We start from the raw sequence: 17176 nt of genomic DNA, 5'->3' as shown, positions 1-17176 counted from the left end.
CGATCGATCGCAGCATTTGGGTATTTTTCTCCTTTACTTTCAAGATTTTTGGACAGCATTGCATTCAGAATACTGTACATTGAATAGCATGCAGTATAGCTTAAGTTCTTTCATAGTGTTGTTATGGACTACTTGAAATATTGGGCTTTAGTTAACAAACGGCTTCCTAAAAAATGTATCTCTTTGAAATTCCCGGGCTGGCGTTAATGTGACGTCATGATGGCCGGACACCTCGAATTTTTTCAACGCTGATATCTGCATTGGCGCCCAGGCCTAAGTTTATCACTCCTTCCTGCACAGGGCTGACCAGGATTGTCAGAGGTCACATGGATGACCAGGGTTGTCAGAGGTCACAAGGGTGACCAGGGTTGTCAGAGGTCACAGTGGATGACAAGGGTTGTCAGAGGTCACAGGGGTGACCAGGGTTGTCAGAGCTCACATGAATGACCAGGGATGTCAGAGGTTACGTGGATGACCAAGGTTGTGAGAGGTCACGTGAATGACCAGGGTTGTTAGAGGTCACAAGGTTGACCAGGGTTGTCAAAGGTCACATGGATAACTAGGGTTGTCAGAGGTCACAGGGGTGACCAGGGTTGACAGAGGTCACATGGATGACCAGGGTTGTCAGAGGTCACTTAGATGACCAGGGTTGTCAGAGGGCACATGAATGACTAGGGTTGTCAGAGGTCACAACGGTGACCAGGGGTGACCAGGGTTGTTAGAGGTTACAGGGGTGACTAGGTTTGTCTGAGGTCACCGGGGTGACTAGGGTTATGAGAGGTCACAAGGATAACCAGGATAATCAGAGGCCACCAGGGTGACTGGGGTTGTCAGAAGTCACGTGGATTACCAGGGTTGTCTGTTGTTGCCAGGATGACCGGAATTGTCAGAGGTCACGTGGGTGACTAGGGTCTGCAGAGGTCATGAGGGCTGGCCAGGGTTGGCAGAGGTCATGGGGATAAACAGGATTGTCAGAGTTTGCCCAGGATGAGTAGGGTTTTTGAAAGTCATTAGGATGACCAGGGTCGGTAGAGGTTAACAGGATTTCCATGTTTGTTATTTATTTATTTATTTATTTATTTATTTTATTAAAGTGTTCACCAACCAAGAAAAGATAATACAGTGGCAAGGGATACACAGCAGAGTGAGACTCCAATTAAAGTGTGCCCTTGAAAATTGGAATATGCATATAAAATTTATATATGTTAGAGAGCAACAGAAAAACCAGGGTTGTAAATGTGATCATTTAACACCTTCCATACTGAATAATCAACGGTGTTAAAACCAGATTTTTTTGTTTTGCTTTAGGCTGCAGATGAGATAACTTTAAAAGAAGTATTACAATGCTTTTGGGAAAATCTACTGGGTGATCCATCAAGTCTTCCAAGAACAGCCAACCTTTTAGAAATTCTTGGAAGTGTTACAGTGAGTTCAACCTGTTCAGATGTTTCTCATGAATATGTGACTGTTATATGCTTTGATGTCATAGTTGTCTGCATATGTGATTGGTGCTGATATGACCACATTGTTTGAAATGTGTTCAAACTAAATGTTGCACATGGATTATAAACATCAAATTTTACATGGGGTATGCATCGTCAATGGCTATGTTGACTTTTTGCTCAAAGCTTGACTCAAAATTGCATCCTATTTCGTTTTGACCTCTTTGTTAAGGTGTGGTGTTGCATAGACAAAGAAGGTATACTGTCACTACCCAATCCTTGTGCAGAGAAAGTGTTCTTTCTAAAGAGTCGCAAACATAAGTTAAAGGAAGAGTTAGCTGGAAAGACAAAGGTCAGGAAAGAGAGCACCTGTACATGGACAAGTGAAACAAGCAAAGTGTCATCAAGTCAAGATGGCCAAGAATCTTCTGAAGATGAGGAGGAAGATGATGATGATGACGATGATGTTTGTGTCAGGGATTTTGACCCTGGTGGGTGTTATTGATCATGTACACTATAATTGATTAGTCATTTAAGGTTAACTGATCATGACGTCGCTAAATTACCCACATATGCTGGTAACTGTTTCCACATGGTTGGGGCTTTCCAAAGCTATTTGCCCAATCATGCATGGCTTACAAATGTGAATTGTATGAAGTGACTCTTTGACGTGGCAGTCTTTGAGAGTAGTCCTGTTGTAGTTCTTTTGACAGTAGTCCTGTTCATGCTAATTTGTTCCATCTCTTTTGGATTGCAGGTGACAATTGGAATAATTACTTTAAAGGTCACCGAGAAGTGCTAAACTTGTCTTCAGATCCTGAGGTGCATTCCCAAGTGGTCTTTACACTCATTCTAGCTATAATCTACCATATATTGTGTGTCACAGATAGGCTCATAAGTTGTCCTAGATTTCAATGGAATTACTTTGAAGTCAGAATTAAGCATGCAACCTGTGTTCTATTGTCCTTGATAAACCTTTATCTCATGAAACCTATCTAGTTCTTATCTCTGACTAGCAGCAACTAGAACCTAGAGTATCTCTACCCCCTTGCCTCCTCCCTCCTTTGCTGTGATGTCTTCTTCTACCACTCTCTGGTCCACTTGGGTGTGGAGAGAAAGAGCATACGGAAAAGCTTCTTGTCTAAGAAAAGGACTGGGCATAAGTGGAATATATACATAGAAACATAACTATTGACCTCTTAGTGTAAAATTTAAAAGTCCCAGGTGTATGTTACCACTACACTTCTTTGGCTTGACATCTTGCCAGTGAAACGTGCTAAAAATTCTTACATACCTCTTGCACTGAATTGTAGAGCCAGTTTGGACTCAGGTTTGATGACGTGAGGTGGCAAAACCACATAAACTCACTTAAACCTCTGGTAAGGACCTTTCAACATTATATTCAGTCATGATAACAATTGCTTTGCTTTGCAGATGGAACTTCGGTATAAATTTGAGATGATAATTTGGCTGCAATTGCTTAACATGTTCATTTTATGGTTCACCATGCTTCCAAAATTGCCATTTTCAGTTTCTTGCTGAAAGGTTGAGAGGATTGAAATACAATATTGAACAACTGCATGTCTATGTTTGGTGTATGTAGATAACAAGCTCAAGTTATAATTATTTTAATTTCTTTTCAGGGCCTTAATATACTGCTTAATTCCTGTTGCAAGTCTCCTGTTCGGTCTTTACGATTTGCTGACCACACTGGTCTCTTGTCTCTTTCATACAACCCTACTCCCTTGCCATGCTACAGAAGGTATTTGCCATTGTTTCACTGGGCCACGGTTTGCAGTGCCATATGTATCTAGTTCAGTATATATTGTGGCGATTTTGGTGTCTAGAGACAACAATTTGTTGCTTAGTTTACATTAACTTTCCCCAAGATCCCTTTGGATGCCTACCACTCCTGTTGTGTATCGAATTGGAATTTGGGAATGTTGGTTTTTGTGGAGGGAGGAAAACTGGAGTATCTGGAGAAAAACCAACGAAACAGAGACAACAACAAACTCCACCCACTTATGGTGCTGAGTCCGGGAATTGAACCCAGGCCACACTGGTGGGAGGCGAGTGCGAGTGCATCCCTGTCCTCCACCCCCCTCCCCCCCCCCCCCCATGGAAATGGCACTTACAAGAGATTCTGAGTTCTGAGTGCAATTTTTGACAGAATTGATTCAAATGAGGTCAGTTACAAGAGATCGGAAACACAGTGTCAGTGTGAGAACAAGTAGACCATTAATTTTCTGAGCCCTTCTTTGAACCTCATATTACAAAGTAAAGCTAGGCTAAAGGCAAAGCTTTTCAGGCATCCACCTGAAAAAAGTCATTAACTGAGAAATTCATATCCATTCTCGAACATTTTAGATGCCTGTGTCTTCTTGGCAAGGAAATTGGTTTTATGGAACGTGCCCTTCAACTCTTTACCAAAGAAAAGTACATCTTTGCTGTTCAGTCACCAGTGGTAAGGTGTATTTGAAAAAAAGGTGATGTTTATCATGATAGAAAAGTTTCTTAAAGGGTTATCACCAGCCAAAGATTCTACCATACACCCCAAATTAAGTGCATGGAAGTGTAAGTTGGTTGTTTTCCAGTTTTGGGGGTCCTACTACTGTGGATGAAGCCTAAAAGTGTGATAAGTGGTTTGAAATCTAAAAAATATATATTATTCCATCTCTATTTCATTTTACAGTATACTTGCATCAGTCAGACCCATCAAAGTAAACAATTATATATATTGCTTAATACTGCATAATTAATGTAGAGTTCTTAGCTTAGAACCCATTTGTTAATGAAAATACAAGAAAGGTCAAAACACTAAGCTTGCAAATTTTGGTCAAAATAGAGATGGACCTCACACATCTACTAGTTTTGGATTAAATCCACGGGGCGCTTTCCATTTAGCCAAAATTTTTGGTTGGAATTCCTGACATTTTCTTTGTCTGATGAAAACGGTTTTTTTTTCAATCTGGATGAACAACATAATTTTCAGTTTCAAACTAGCATTCTCACTGGTAGTTAAAAAACATACGTGATGGCACAAGAAGACAACAAAATGGAAACGGAAATTTTGTGCAAACGGAATGGTAGTTTCTGTTCTGACCAGTTGGAATGAACATTTCCATTTCATCTGAGAGTTACTGACATTAATTTTACATTTTAATCCGTTGAACATAGAATTTTTTTCTTAAATGGAACGCGCCCCAGTTCTTTAATTCCTATTTCTTATTTTCTTATTGTTAGTCTTTCTGGTATTTAAACACATGCATTGTTTTCTTGTTGTTTATCAGAACTCCTCTATCAGATTTCCAATTCATTCCCATTCGTTCTTATCCATATCAAAAGAGAAGCCAATTCCTAACATGGTCTGTCTTGTTGCTAAGGAGGAACACACTGGTAGGTGATGAATTTAAAAATAAGTGATTAGTTACACTTAGAGCTATAAGAATGAATACTGCCTATAGTGGTTTTAGGATGGGATGATCTAGGTGCTGACTGGCTTTAATGCGATGTATAAAACACGAAAGAGCATATCATTTGAGCACTTTTCACTTTCCATTTGTATGGAAAAACCAGCAAGAATTTTCTGCCTAGTGGGACAGTACAATTCTCGGCACTTTCCATTTCTATGGAAAAACTGGTTGTTCCAGGAGATATGTTGGGCAACAAACCACACATTTCATCTGGTGTCTGTCAAAATGTATCAGTTTCCAACAGAGTGTTTTAAACAACAAGAGTAACCACGGAGGCAATGACTTCTCTCAGCTTCAAATGTTGCCATAAACCATTTACAAATTGACCAGGAAAGCAATATCAGGATCAATGTTAGTTTTTCATTTTTAGACTTCTCTCAGCTTCAAATGTTGCCATAAACCATTCACAAATTAACCAGGAAAGCAATATCAGGATCAATGTTAGTTTTTCAGTTTTAGTTATTTGCCAAAAATAATGTTTGCTCATAGACAAGCTTTTTGCTTGAGTAGGGCAAGCAGCCTGGTACTTATGTTTAAAATTTGGAAGCAGACACACTAAATTTTGTCGAGATCAAATCAAGTGGATGACAATGTTGTAAATTAATGGCAGTCATGGATTTGTTTCTTCTGTAGGTTCTCTCCAACTTCTCAGCCAGGGATCAGCAGACATTGTTCTGGATGCCTGTAGTGATTACTGGGATGGTACAAGTCTCTGTCCTGTGACTGCATTTGAGAGGTGAGCTTGACAACTCAGCAAAATTTAATGCCGTCATTTTGTTTGTTAGTTGGTTGGGTGGGTGCAGTGGCATAATTAGCTTATGAAACCATAAAACAGGTTTTTGATTGGAATATCAGAGGGTTGGTATTCCAAGGCTATGGACAAGAAACTTTCTTCCATTGTTTTTCTCAACTCGTATGTATAAATTGGTAGTGGAGAAAAATGCAATGGAAAAGCATCCTGTCTAGGGGGTAGAGTGTAATAATTTTTCTTAGTGGGCAGAGTGCTTTTTGTTTGTTAAAACTGGCCTGCTAGACCATTCTGTTCACAAAGTATAAGGAATGCATCAGTTCCTTCATCATGATGCATACCATTTTTATAGTGTTCCATTTTGAAGAATACAAAAAACCTGTAGTCTGGTCATCCATTTCTGACAAATGGAAAGCACCCCTACTTGCTTGATGCATGTAGGCTAAACCTTTTGCAACCGCCAGAGGCAAACACTTCTAATTCACACAATTTGTTCTAAACTCTTTTCACTTTGTCAGCGGCCCGGGAGGGTTGAACATTGTAGCTTAACAGCGTTACTGACGAGGCGAAGAAGGTTTAGACTGAAACATACAAACAAAGTCTACTTACAAAATGTACCAACCGATAAAACCGATCAAAAATACAGCACACTTACATTGTTGTGGCCCGTTTAGACGAAACTGCTATCGGAAATTGCCAGCAGACTGTAGTAACTGCGGATAACTATGCGAAGCGCGTCTCGTTGAAAGTTCAACGTATAATGAACAGAAAATGTCATTTCAGCAAAGTGTCACTTGCAAAATGCAAATTATTAACCTAAATTCCCGCACAAAAGCAGGCCTAGGGGAATACTAATTTAGGCCACTATAACAATCAGGTGTTTGATCCAACATCCTGGCCCCCAAGAGTGAGATACTTATCGAATCACTTACAATGAATGCCTGTAGGAACTACACACATATACACCTGACGAAAACGCTAAGTACAATCTCGAAAACTAAGTTGAGCAAACATGCGCAGAAGAACAAAAACAGAAAACAAATCTAAATTGCACGATTGCCTGACTAGACGAGTATCATGCGATAGTCTCTAGATCTTAGTGTCTCTCATCCTGTTTGTGTCCTCTTGCTCCACTAGCAGGCATAGCTCTTGTACACAGCTGATTTAGTCTGGACTTTTACTTGCCGAACGAAACCTCTCGGGAAAGACTTCCTGTATCCTTCCTAATGGCCACGAACTGCAATGCAAGGTCTCACTCCCGACCAACACGACGTCCCCAACTGCCAAATTCCTCTGAGGGTGCACCCATTTTTGCCTGAGTTGCAAAAGAGGGAGGTACTCCTTGCTCCACCTCTTCCAGAAAATGTCGGCTAGGTATTGTACTTGCCTCCAACGACAACGCGACAACAAATCTTCTTTCCTGAACGAACCAGGTGGTAAAGGAACTTCAGATTTGAGCAACAACAAGTGGTTTGGCGTCAAAGGCTCCAAGTTCGGATCACTAGACACAACTGTGATGAGCCGACTATTCATTATACTTTCTACCTCACACATTAGTGTAGATAGACTCTCATCATCCGTGACCTGCTCATGTAACAAAGCTTGAAGAATCTTGCGAGCCGTTCGAATGCATCTCTCCCAGATGCCACCAAAATGAGAACCATAAGGGGGGTTGAAACACCACTTGACGTTCTTCTGTAGTAGTCTCTCATGGTTCCAGCCAGAAAAAGCATCGCGCAACTCTCGATCTCCGCTCGTGAAATTCGTCCCGTTGTCTGAGTGAATCACCTCCACTTGCCCTCTCCTTGCGATGAAACGACGCAAAGCCAATAGAAACAAGTCGGTGTCTAGACTGTGTGCAATTTCTATATGAACAGCTCGAATAGCTAGACATGTAAAAATTAGCCCATATCTCTTAACGAGGCTCTGCCCACGAGGGTCTTGGAAGGGCCCAAAACAATCAATACCAACCGACGTGAAAGGAGGTTTGTCGGGCATCACACGATCCTCAGGGAGGTCGGCCATCTTCTGGGAGCACAGTGGTGCTTGTCAGCGCCTGCAGCTCACACACTTCGAAAGGACACTTTTGACGGCAGAACTACCCTTCGTAATCCAAAATTTCTGACGAATTAAGGCTAGGATGTGCTCCTTGCCGGAGTGACCGCAAATTGACCAGACAAAATGACTTCAAAGCCTCTTGGTTTGATACAGCGCTTGATTGAAGACTGCGACAACTTGGGAAGATCTCCTAACCATCGCTCCCAACGAATGCTGTCCTCCAGGGAAATTGGATCGTCCCAGCCCAACTTGAGTCGACACAGGTCTTGAAGAAGCCTCTTGGAAGTCGATACAAAAGGGGCAGCTAGTCCAAGAGAATCATAGATGGAGCTTACGACTGAGAGAATGCCTCGACGCGTGGGAGGTTTGAGCTTGATGTCAACATTGAAGCTGAATGTGTCCGATTCCACGTTCCACTTAACTCCAAGGGCTCTTTCAACTGGCAGGCCGTCCTTACTGAGGTCAAGGGTCTTCGCTTACACGTTCATCTTCAGGAATTGTTTCCAAGACTCTGCGACTATTGCTGATCCACTTCGTAAGCTTAAAACCACCTTTTAAAAGCAGTGCTCGCAGATCGCGTGCGAGTTGTGAAGCCTCCCCTTCTGTAGGCAAGGATTTGAGACAGTCATCCACGTAGAAATTGATTCATACGGTGCTGATAACTTCCTTTGAGAAATGCTCAATGTTATCCTCAGCTGTCCTGCGGAGAGCGAAATTAGAACACGCTGGTGAAGAGGCTGCACCGAACAAATGTACTACCATCTGGTATTCTTCTAGGTCACTGTCCGGCCTACCATTGGGCCACCAGAGAAAGCAGAGATAAGTGCTGTCTGCATCAATCACTCTGACCTGATAAAACATCGCTTCGATATCAGCCATGAGTGCAATTCTTTCCTGCTGGAATCTTGATAGAACTCCAAATAGACTGTTTGTTAAATCAGGACCTTTGAGTAACTGATCGTTAAGCGACATGCCTCTGTATTTGGCTGAACAATCAAAAACCACACGTATCTTTCCAGGCTTGTGGGGATGGTAAACGCCGTGGTGCGGTATGTACCACTTCACACTGGACTTCTGGAAATCTGCCAGAACTTTGCAGGTGAACCTTTCTCAATGATGTCCGCCATAAAACGTTTGTAGTCGGAGTACAAGCCACTGTTACGCTCGATTTTTCGCATTAACCAATGAGCGCCGTTCTGCTTGTACTCTGTTATTCGGCACTGGAGCTTCTCGATCTCTCAAAGGCAAAGCCATAAATTCTCTCTGGATACGGTCGGCTTCTAAGGGAGTCACAGTAATCCAAGGCATGACCTAATTTGCAGAAAGGGCACTTAAAATTATCTTCTGGAGATGATGGGTTAGAACACAGTGCGACGGTTGGCGGGCACTGATTACTATGAATCTGTGTAGCAAGGCTCAGCTCCAGTGACTTTCTCTCCCCAGGCCTTTTCCGCAAATGACTGGTTCCTGTTGCTCTGGGTTTCGTGTCGTCCACGATTCTTCCAAAAACTGGATTGGTAGCAACTCTAGATTCATTGTCCACAAAGTCGGCAAGGTCTCCGAAGTTGACAAGTCTTAATTCAACTTCCATTATGTGGTCAACCAAGCGACGCCATCTTGTTCTTAGGCTAAAGGGCAACTTAAGGACTAGCTTTTGGATGGTTTCTGGTTGCGCGAGCTTAGAGAGGTACTTGCTGCCTTCCATAGTGTTCTTACACCTCATGAGAAAGATAGAGAATCTATTCAGAGCAACGCTGTGCTTGGTTTTAACCTCCGGCCAGTTCAAAGCTTTGTACTCGTAGGCTGCTGTGATGCAGTAGTCGTCACCAAATTTCTTTTTCATTAGGCGACGTGCTTCTTTATAGCCCTTCTCAGGCGCCAAATAATGGCAAGATCGCACAAGATCCTTAACATCTCCACTGGTAAACTGCTCAAGATAGTATAACCTCTCGCTGCTATTGGACGTTTTTGACTCGATTATGTTTTCGAAAGCTCTCGTGAAAGGACCGTACTCCAATGGATTATCGTCGAAAATGGGAACCCGAGGCTGTGGGAGACTACTTTTCCTTTGCTGATTTGCTAGCATTTCTACAACCTTGTTTTGCTGCTGTTGCAGTGTATTCTGATGCTGATGCAACTCCATAATTTTATGGAAGGCTCTTTCACTCGGTGTAGATGACGTATTGGAGTGACTAGATTCATTGGCACGTTCCTTCCTGTTGCTGGCTATGGGTGGCTGATTCCATGTTGGTGCCTCAGGATTTGAATCAGGTATATTGCTGGATATATGTGGTTGATTCCATGCTGGCGCTACCGGATTTGAATCAGGAATAGTTCTGGATATAGGTGGTTGATTCCATGCTGGCGCCTCCGGGTTTAACATAGAAGTGACCTTCGCATCTGGTAAAGAAGCGATTTCTCTGTCTCGCGTAGCCCCGGGTTTAGCCGCTGCCAACAGAACTTGGTCTACTCCTGGCTTGGGTTCCAACTTTACAGAGTCAGGAAACTTTTGAACTCCTAGAATGATTTCCACCCTCTTACAATCAGGGAATTAGTCTATCCTTGGTCTGGAAACTGGCAACATGACGGGGTTTGGGACAATACAACGCGGAGTAGATTCGGTCAGAGAAGCCAAAACATGTTCCTTAGCTTGCGCCTTGGCGATTTCGGTTTCCAAAGTCAAGCGCTCTTGCTGTTGGCGTAACTGAAATTTCCAGTCTTCTAACGACTGACGCACCTTGAAGGCTGCAGCTTCGGCTTGAAGTTCTGCTACGCGAGCGGCCTCTTTTGCTCTTGCTGATGATATTGACGAGGAACTACTTCTACTTGAACGCTGCGATCCCTTGGACACCTGAGATCGGCCAGACTGACTGACAGAGTCTTCAGGATTTATCTGCAAATGTAACCGTGCTGCTTCATCTGCCCTTCTAATCCAGTCCTGAACCCTATCGTTGAACGCGTTAATTCTCTGAAACTTGCGATCGAAGTACTCGTGACATTCAACTTTGCTAGGCTCATCCACAAGATTCCGCAGATAATTGAAATTAGCATCTTTAAAAGCTTCGAAGGCAGCCAAGTATCCGGTAATCTTCTCCTTTACGTGATGAACGTTTTCCTCATTTAATAGTAACGCGTCGATTTCGTTCTTCCTGGCAGTAACCGTGGACAGATCACCCGATCTTGAATTCTTTAGTTGCAGAAGCTTCTCACCAAGAGCACCATCTTGATCGAGTGTTTTACTCACCGTCTTTGGACGGGTGGTAATACGAGCTTCCGTCTCTCTGATCCCATTGTCGTCTCCATCCATCGCGGGAAACTTGAACAATTTTAAACGATGTAACCGCCAGAGGCAAACACTTCTAATTCACGCAATTTATTCTAAACTCTTTTCACTTTGTCGGCTGCCCGGGAGGGCTGAACATTGTAGCTTAACAGCGTTACTGACGAGGCAAAGAAGGTTTAAACTGAAACATACAAACAAAGTCAACTTACAAAATGTACCAACTATAAGGTAAACAAACCGATAAAACCGATCGAAAATACAGCACACTTACATTGTTGTGGCGCGTTTAGACGAAACTTCTAGGGGAAATTGCCAGCAGACTGCAGTTACTGCGGATAACTATGTGAAGCGCGTCTCGTTGAAAGTTCAACGTATAATGAACAGAAAATGTCATTTCAGCAAAGTGTCACTTGCAAAATGCAAATTATTAACCTAAATTCCCGCACAAAAGCAGGCCTAGGGGAATACTAATTTAGGCCACTATAACAATCGGGTGTTAGATCCAACACCTTTAATACCTACCTACCTACCTACCGACTTAGTTAAGTAAATAGAAAGTTAATAAGTAGTTAGTTAATTTAGCTATCAGTACAGTACATGTTGCAAATTAATAATTATTAATAAATAATTATTAATAGTAATTTGTGACATACAATAGGCCATTTCCGAGTTGCTTTGAACCTCATTATGATAGCAAGGCTAAGTGCAAAGTTTTTATTATGAAAATTAATTTTCATTCATATGCAAAACAAAACTAATTTTCACATGAAAAGTTTTGCACTTACGGTTAATACCCTCGCTTTCATAATGAGGTTCACAGTAACTCGGAAATGGACTATTAGATTAGTTAAATACAAATGGAATGCCCACATTATGCTGTAAATGGGAGAGAATAGAGATTTTCTTATTTGTTCTCTATCTCAGAAAGAAAGTGCTGGACTTTTATCAGAGACACAGCATGTCAGCAAACTGTGTGGCATTTGCGTATCGCCCAGTCACTGAGGTAGGAATCTGGTTTTTGGAACCCAGCCTTATGGTAAACTCGTTGATGCAATCACCTTTTCTTTTGACAATCAAAAGCCTTAATACCAATTGTTCATATTATTGTTCTAAGCTAGGAGTCATATCAAAAGTTGGTAAAGTATGACAAACGGGTTATAGTTTGGTCCCGAGAACTGTTGTTGGTGACATTGACTAACATTTCAACATTGCGAGTGAACTTGTGGTTCATCAGTAGACAGCATTACAAATTTCATTATTGACCTTAAGGAAGTCACAATATTAAGTTATGTTAAGTCAGTTAAGCCATGATTATGTTGTTATTGGCTGCAGAGACTGTAACATCCGTTCTTGCAAGAAACCTGTTAATCTGAACATGTCATTAACATTATTCCCATTTTGCAATATCTGGAAGTAAAAAGAACTAACTGTGTATAATTTTGCAATGGCCACCAGACAAATCAAGGGTGCTGGATCCTGATGGATCTACTCAGCAAAATTTAGAAAGTGCAACTAATGAGGAATGCTGACTGTACAATTGGGGTTAACCTCACAGTTTAACCCCCTTGATATAAATTAAATTAAAGAATCAGTAAAACTGCTGAATGCATGATTTTGTAACCTCACAATTAAGTGCATCATAACATTTTACACAATATTCATTGGAGAATTGTTCTTGGTGTGACAGATACCAGAAGAAGACAGTGTTGATGTGTATTTAGAGTTACCATCTACTACGCAATGGAGGCTTAGTGAGAGTGATGACATAGAAAGGTTTGAAAAATGTTTGGTCCTCATTCGTAGTAAAAGCATGGTTTTGTTAGTGGTCAGTGCATAATGCAGACTGCAGGCTAAAGACCTGTAACCTGGGGAAATTCTTGATAAGGCTTGATTAGACCTAATCTTGGCTTAGTAAGAGGCAAAATTACGTACTGGTGATTGTGAAGTCATTGTGCATGTGTTGACATGTTTCAGTATGATAATATTGTAGAACTACAAATCCTTTCACACTGCACCCACATCATCCTGGGAGACACCAGGTGCAGATAGTTGGGTCAGGAGGAAGTCAAACTTGGTCTTGTAAACTTACTAGTTTTGACTTCCTCCTGACCCAACTATCAGTTCCTGGGTCTCAGATGATGCACACACATGAACTTGCTGTCATTAACATTTGTGACTACTTCACTTGATTGCTTCTCTTACAATTTACACATTTAATTTTGTCTTTGTAACACACTGGCTCTCAAAAGTTGACACAGCACGCTGAACAATAGCTCTCTATTTACTGCGATCACAGCAGATACCTTCCCACCCTTCTTCATATAGACCACAGTCCTTCATACTGTCAGATGTCTGTATGCCTAATGTAAGCATTGACTAGGGCTTACCTTACCCTTAGATTAAATCGTTACCTTCTAAAGGCTGCATTTTAGTATTTTACACTGAGTGTGTTGTCATGCAAGGACTCAAATTTATGTCTTGTGCATTGTTCAAGAGGTCAGCATGCTCAAGTAATCAGCACCTGTCAATATCTCTTCACTGTTTAACCTGGATATGTTTTGAAATGCCGCCCCTCTCCAACCCAAAGGTTTTTGTCTTTGATAAAAACAGACTGCATGTCTTTAGTCATCAGGGATTGTCCTCTTTGTGGAACATAGGTTACTGGTGACTTCTCCACTCTGCCAGAATCGATCATGCTTCTCCATGGTGTTCTGGTTGTGGCTAATAGTCCTTATCTCAGCATCAAAGTCTTGCCTCCATGTTCTCTGGAGAAGCCCTTTTGTGTTTTTCTGTTGGGTTCCAATTCAATAATCCATGTTATTTCTTTTTCTTTATCCACATCTCTATATAAACATTGCATGATTTGGGTTTTACTCATTAATTTTATTGTTATTTTAGTGCCTCAGAATTTTCAGAAGAAGAAAGTACAGATGAAAAAATTGATGGGCCGAATGTCCTTGTGCGTAATAAAACCTCTTTCATCCCTCTTTCACTGTTAGCTCATTACATTACATTACAATACACTAGAATACAATACTTTATTTCACATTTCCTTGAAACATGTTATTAATGTTAAATAATTATGTATACTTAGTTAATTTAAAGTTTTATAGGTATTAATAAGATTAACTAAATTTAAATATCTAAGGTGCACAGTAAAAGTGTTCATAACGAAACCTTTTTTACCCACAGACTCCATTCTGATAGTCAGGTGCCCATGGAGCTGGGCAATTTACAATCAACTTGAGCAATAACCTCTGTCTATAAAGTTACAGATAATTTTAAAGTTTTCAAAAACAAGGCTGTAAATTTAGAATGTGTCTGAAGGAATATTAATTAGAAAAAGTGCTAAGTTTAATGGTAAACTTGACTTCCACCAAAACTCAACTTCATTCACCTCTTTTGAATGCAGAGGGTCACATGTTATTGGTACCCGCAGTATGCTATTGGCGTATTTTGAACCCCTTTGGCTCAAATAAGTTTTATTGTCTCAACCACCAAGAAATACTAAAATGTACACACAGGGGTCATGTGATACAGTTTCTACCAATTTTCCATTAATATATACCTGCAGTCATATTCTGACAATACATGTTTGGTCAAAAACAATGATCAACATTTCACAAAGGTTAAAAGTGATTTTGAAACTGTACTTCATTTAAAATCTGCTTTCTGTCTTTGGTTATAAACAGAACCTGATTGAAATGAGCACAGATGCTTCAGCAACATCACTTTTAGACAAAGTGGACATTGTTGACAATGTAGAGGGCTATCAAAGGTACTTGTAACAGCAAGTCTTGTTTAGCAGTCTTTCATCCAATTAGTGATATCATTTAACGGTTGATGGTTTCCTAACAGGATACTTGGAGGACAGATCTTTATTGGAGTGGTGACATTACAGTTTCAAGCTAAGAAGGTGTGTCCCAGAGGTTACAAATGAATGAACTATTTAGCACTTTGTGTATTAGAAGAATGGTCCTCTTGTTCCTTACATCTTGTTATATGAGAACACAGGAACTGTGAAGCAACGTTGATGATGTGAATTTGCAGGATGCTAGTGTTCTTACAACATTCCATTATTATCATTTGCCAGGAAAACAAAGCATTTTTACCTCAGGGTCATCAAAGCAACCCCAAGGTTTTGCAAGTCTGGTTCTGAGGTGTAATTTCAGCACATTCTTGCGGTTCTTTCTGTAACCTTTCATTTGTTTTTTAGGTCTTCAACAGATCTCCAACATTCCCAAGAGAGAAAACCTAAACAGTCAGGAGTGAATTAACTCCTGTGATCACTTATTTACCTGTCTGTGAGAATCCCCCCACCCAACCTGGTATTGCAGAACTAAAAGGTTTCTTCCGTGGCACAGTTATTTTTCTTTTCTGCCTGGTACCTCTATTGTATGCCTCACAGTTGTCAAACTTATCTTACTACTTTTTCCATAGGATATTCTTCCCCTCATTGAAGACCTGAACTATGCTGGGATCCGCTTTGTGTATTTTTCAGCAGAAAATGAACTGAGAAGTAGAGTAAGGCTTTTATTTTGGCTTAGCACATAAGAATAACCATTATTTGATGCTTAAATATCCATTTGAAGTTTGCATGCCTTAGAATGATGCCCATCTGCCGTCCATCTGTCCAGCACATTTGTACTAGAGTTACATTAAGTAAATTTATTAGTTTTGTGTTGAGGTAAAAAGGGTCAGTCACACGCAGGCTGGAAGCAGTCCATGTGGCCATTCCTTCCCCACCTGGGATGCTAGTCCACAGGATACCCAGCATAAACCATGAAGTGACTTAGGATACTAGTCCACAGGAAACCCAGTATGAAATTACTAGCTAGAAGTACTACTACTCCCCTAGGATAGGATGCTAGTCCATCAAAGGATTACCCCCAGCATATTATAAGGTTTCTCATGTGGTGCACCAGTACCCATTTATGCAGCAGGGTGGAGAGGGGCCACCACAACAGAGGCCAGCCAACCCACAGACTTCCAGGCAGATCAGCCAGGCATCAAACTGAAAGACAAGTGTGCTGACCACTATACCACAAATCAAAAAATTGGGAGTAAGAACGATAGTGGGTTTGGTCATGAAAAATAAGAAAGATGCCTACATGTAACATGTCATGAGTGTAGGAAAATCTAAGTTTGTTTACAATAATGACAGGAGAATAAGAATTTAACATTAATTTTGGCTTCATTCAGGCATTTGCTGAGCGGATGGGCCTGGAAACAGGATGGAACTGTCACATTTCTTTAAAAGAAGGTGGTGGCTACCTGATGGACGATCGCGGCAGCAGTGCTACTGTATCAGAAAGGAATACAGAGAGTCTCTTTGATACTCAAGATGACATTAATGTGGCTGGGCAGGATGGTGATGAAAAACATGTGAGGTGGTGGGGAGTACAGAGTGATAGCTCACCTGAGAAAGGTAACAGTATCTTCCTCTTCCTTGGTGGTGGAGGTTTGCGTTGTTGTTAATAATGTAGAACCAGCGCATACTAAGGGTTTGCAAAACGACCTTTTTAAATTTGAAAATAACGTTAAAAAATAAGTAGATAAATGGGGTTTTCATTGGCACATCCACAGAGTGGCTCTTCCGCCCTGTTTCCTGGTTGAATTAAAATTCGAAAATGTTGGTTTGTTTTTGGAGGAAGGAAAACCCGATAACCCCAGAGAAAAACCCTCAGAAAGGGGAATCAGACCTTGGGTGATGACATTGGTGACTGGCGAGTGCTCTCCCTACTGTGCCACAGTTAAGAGGATATCATTTAATATGACGGAACTTACATTCCTTGAAATAAATGCAGACCAAGCTTTGTGACAGAATCAATAGTTGAAGGACCTACTTTAATGTCTAACCCAATTAAACTAATTATGTAAATTGATCTGTAATGAATACTAGTTACAGTCTTCTGAAATTTACTATAACTTATTACTGTTGACTGGCAGTATCCCATAAACCTGAAGCAGCTGAAATAGATCCCTTGCTGGAAAGTCAAAGTGATGGAGGCACTTTACTGGGTAGCAGTCAGATGTCGGCACCTGAGGATTACTGGTTTTTTTCAAACAGGGTAATTGATGTGCGCATTTTCCATTGTCTTGTCACTCATCTAAAGTTAGAGATTTCTTTGCAAACATGTCTTGGCCTAGTTCGCTTGGGCACTTCAAATGC

General features: G+C 41.0%; 1 protein-coding gene across 1 annotated transcript in view; it reads left to right on the top strand.

Annotated features, from left to right (window-relative positions):
• The window catches only part of LOC146464982 (transmembrane protein 94-like), a 44290-nt gene that overhangs the window by 16380 nt on the left and 10734 nt on the right, over positions 1 to 17176 (top strand). The window contains exons 11-26 of the mRNA XM_085129109.1: positions 1309 to 1425; positions 1675 to 1933; positions 2200 to 2264; positions 2756 to 2821; positions 3086 to 3204; positions 3810 to 3906; positions 4733 to 4838; positions 5549 to 5651; positions 11929 to 12007; positions 12692 to 12777; positions 13903 to 13963; positions 14697 to 14782; positions 14863 to 14920; positions 15445 to 15528; positions 16207 to 16432; positions 16954 to 17075. Coding sequence (XP_084985235.1) covers positions 1309 to 1425; positions 1675 to 1933; positions 2200 to 2264; positions 2756 to 2821; positions 3086 to 3204; positions 3810 to 3906; positions 4733 to 4838; positions 5549 to 5651; positions 11929 to 12007; positions 12692 to 12777; positions 13903 to 13963; positions 14697 to 14782; positions 14863 to 14920; positions 15445 to 15528; positions 16207 to 16432; positions 16954 to 17075 — 1734 coding nt within the window. The remainder of the gene's footprint in view (positions 1 to 1308; positions 1426 to 1674; positions 1934 to 2199; positions 2265 to 2755; positions 2822 to 3085; positions 3205 to 3809; positions 3907 to 4732; positions 4839 to 5548; positions 5652 to 11928; positions 12008 to 12691; positions 12778 to 13902; positions 13964 to 14696; positions 14783 to 14862; positions 14921 to 15444; positions 15529 to 16206; positions 16433 to 16953; positions 17076 to 17176) is intronic.

The sequence above is a fragment of the Pavona decussata genome, unplaced genomic scaffold, assembly GCF_977016875.1.
Source record: "Pavona decussata unplaced genomic scaffold, jaPavDecu1.1 SCAFFOLD_158, whole genome shotgun sequence".
NCBI classification, from domain to species: domain Eukaryota; kingdom Metazoa; phylum Cnidaria; class Anthozoa; order Scleractinia; family Agariciidae; genus Pavona; species Pavona decussata.
Note: the sequence above shows the minus strand (reverse complement) of the source record. Positions and strands in the feature narration are given on the sequence as shown.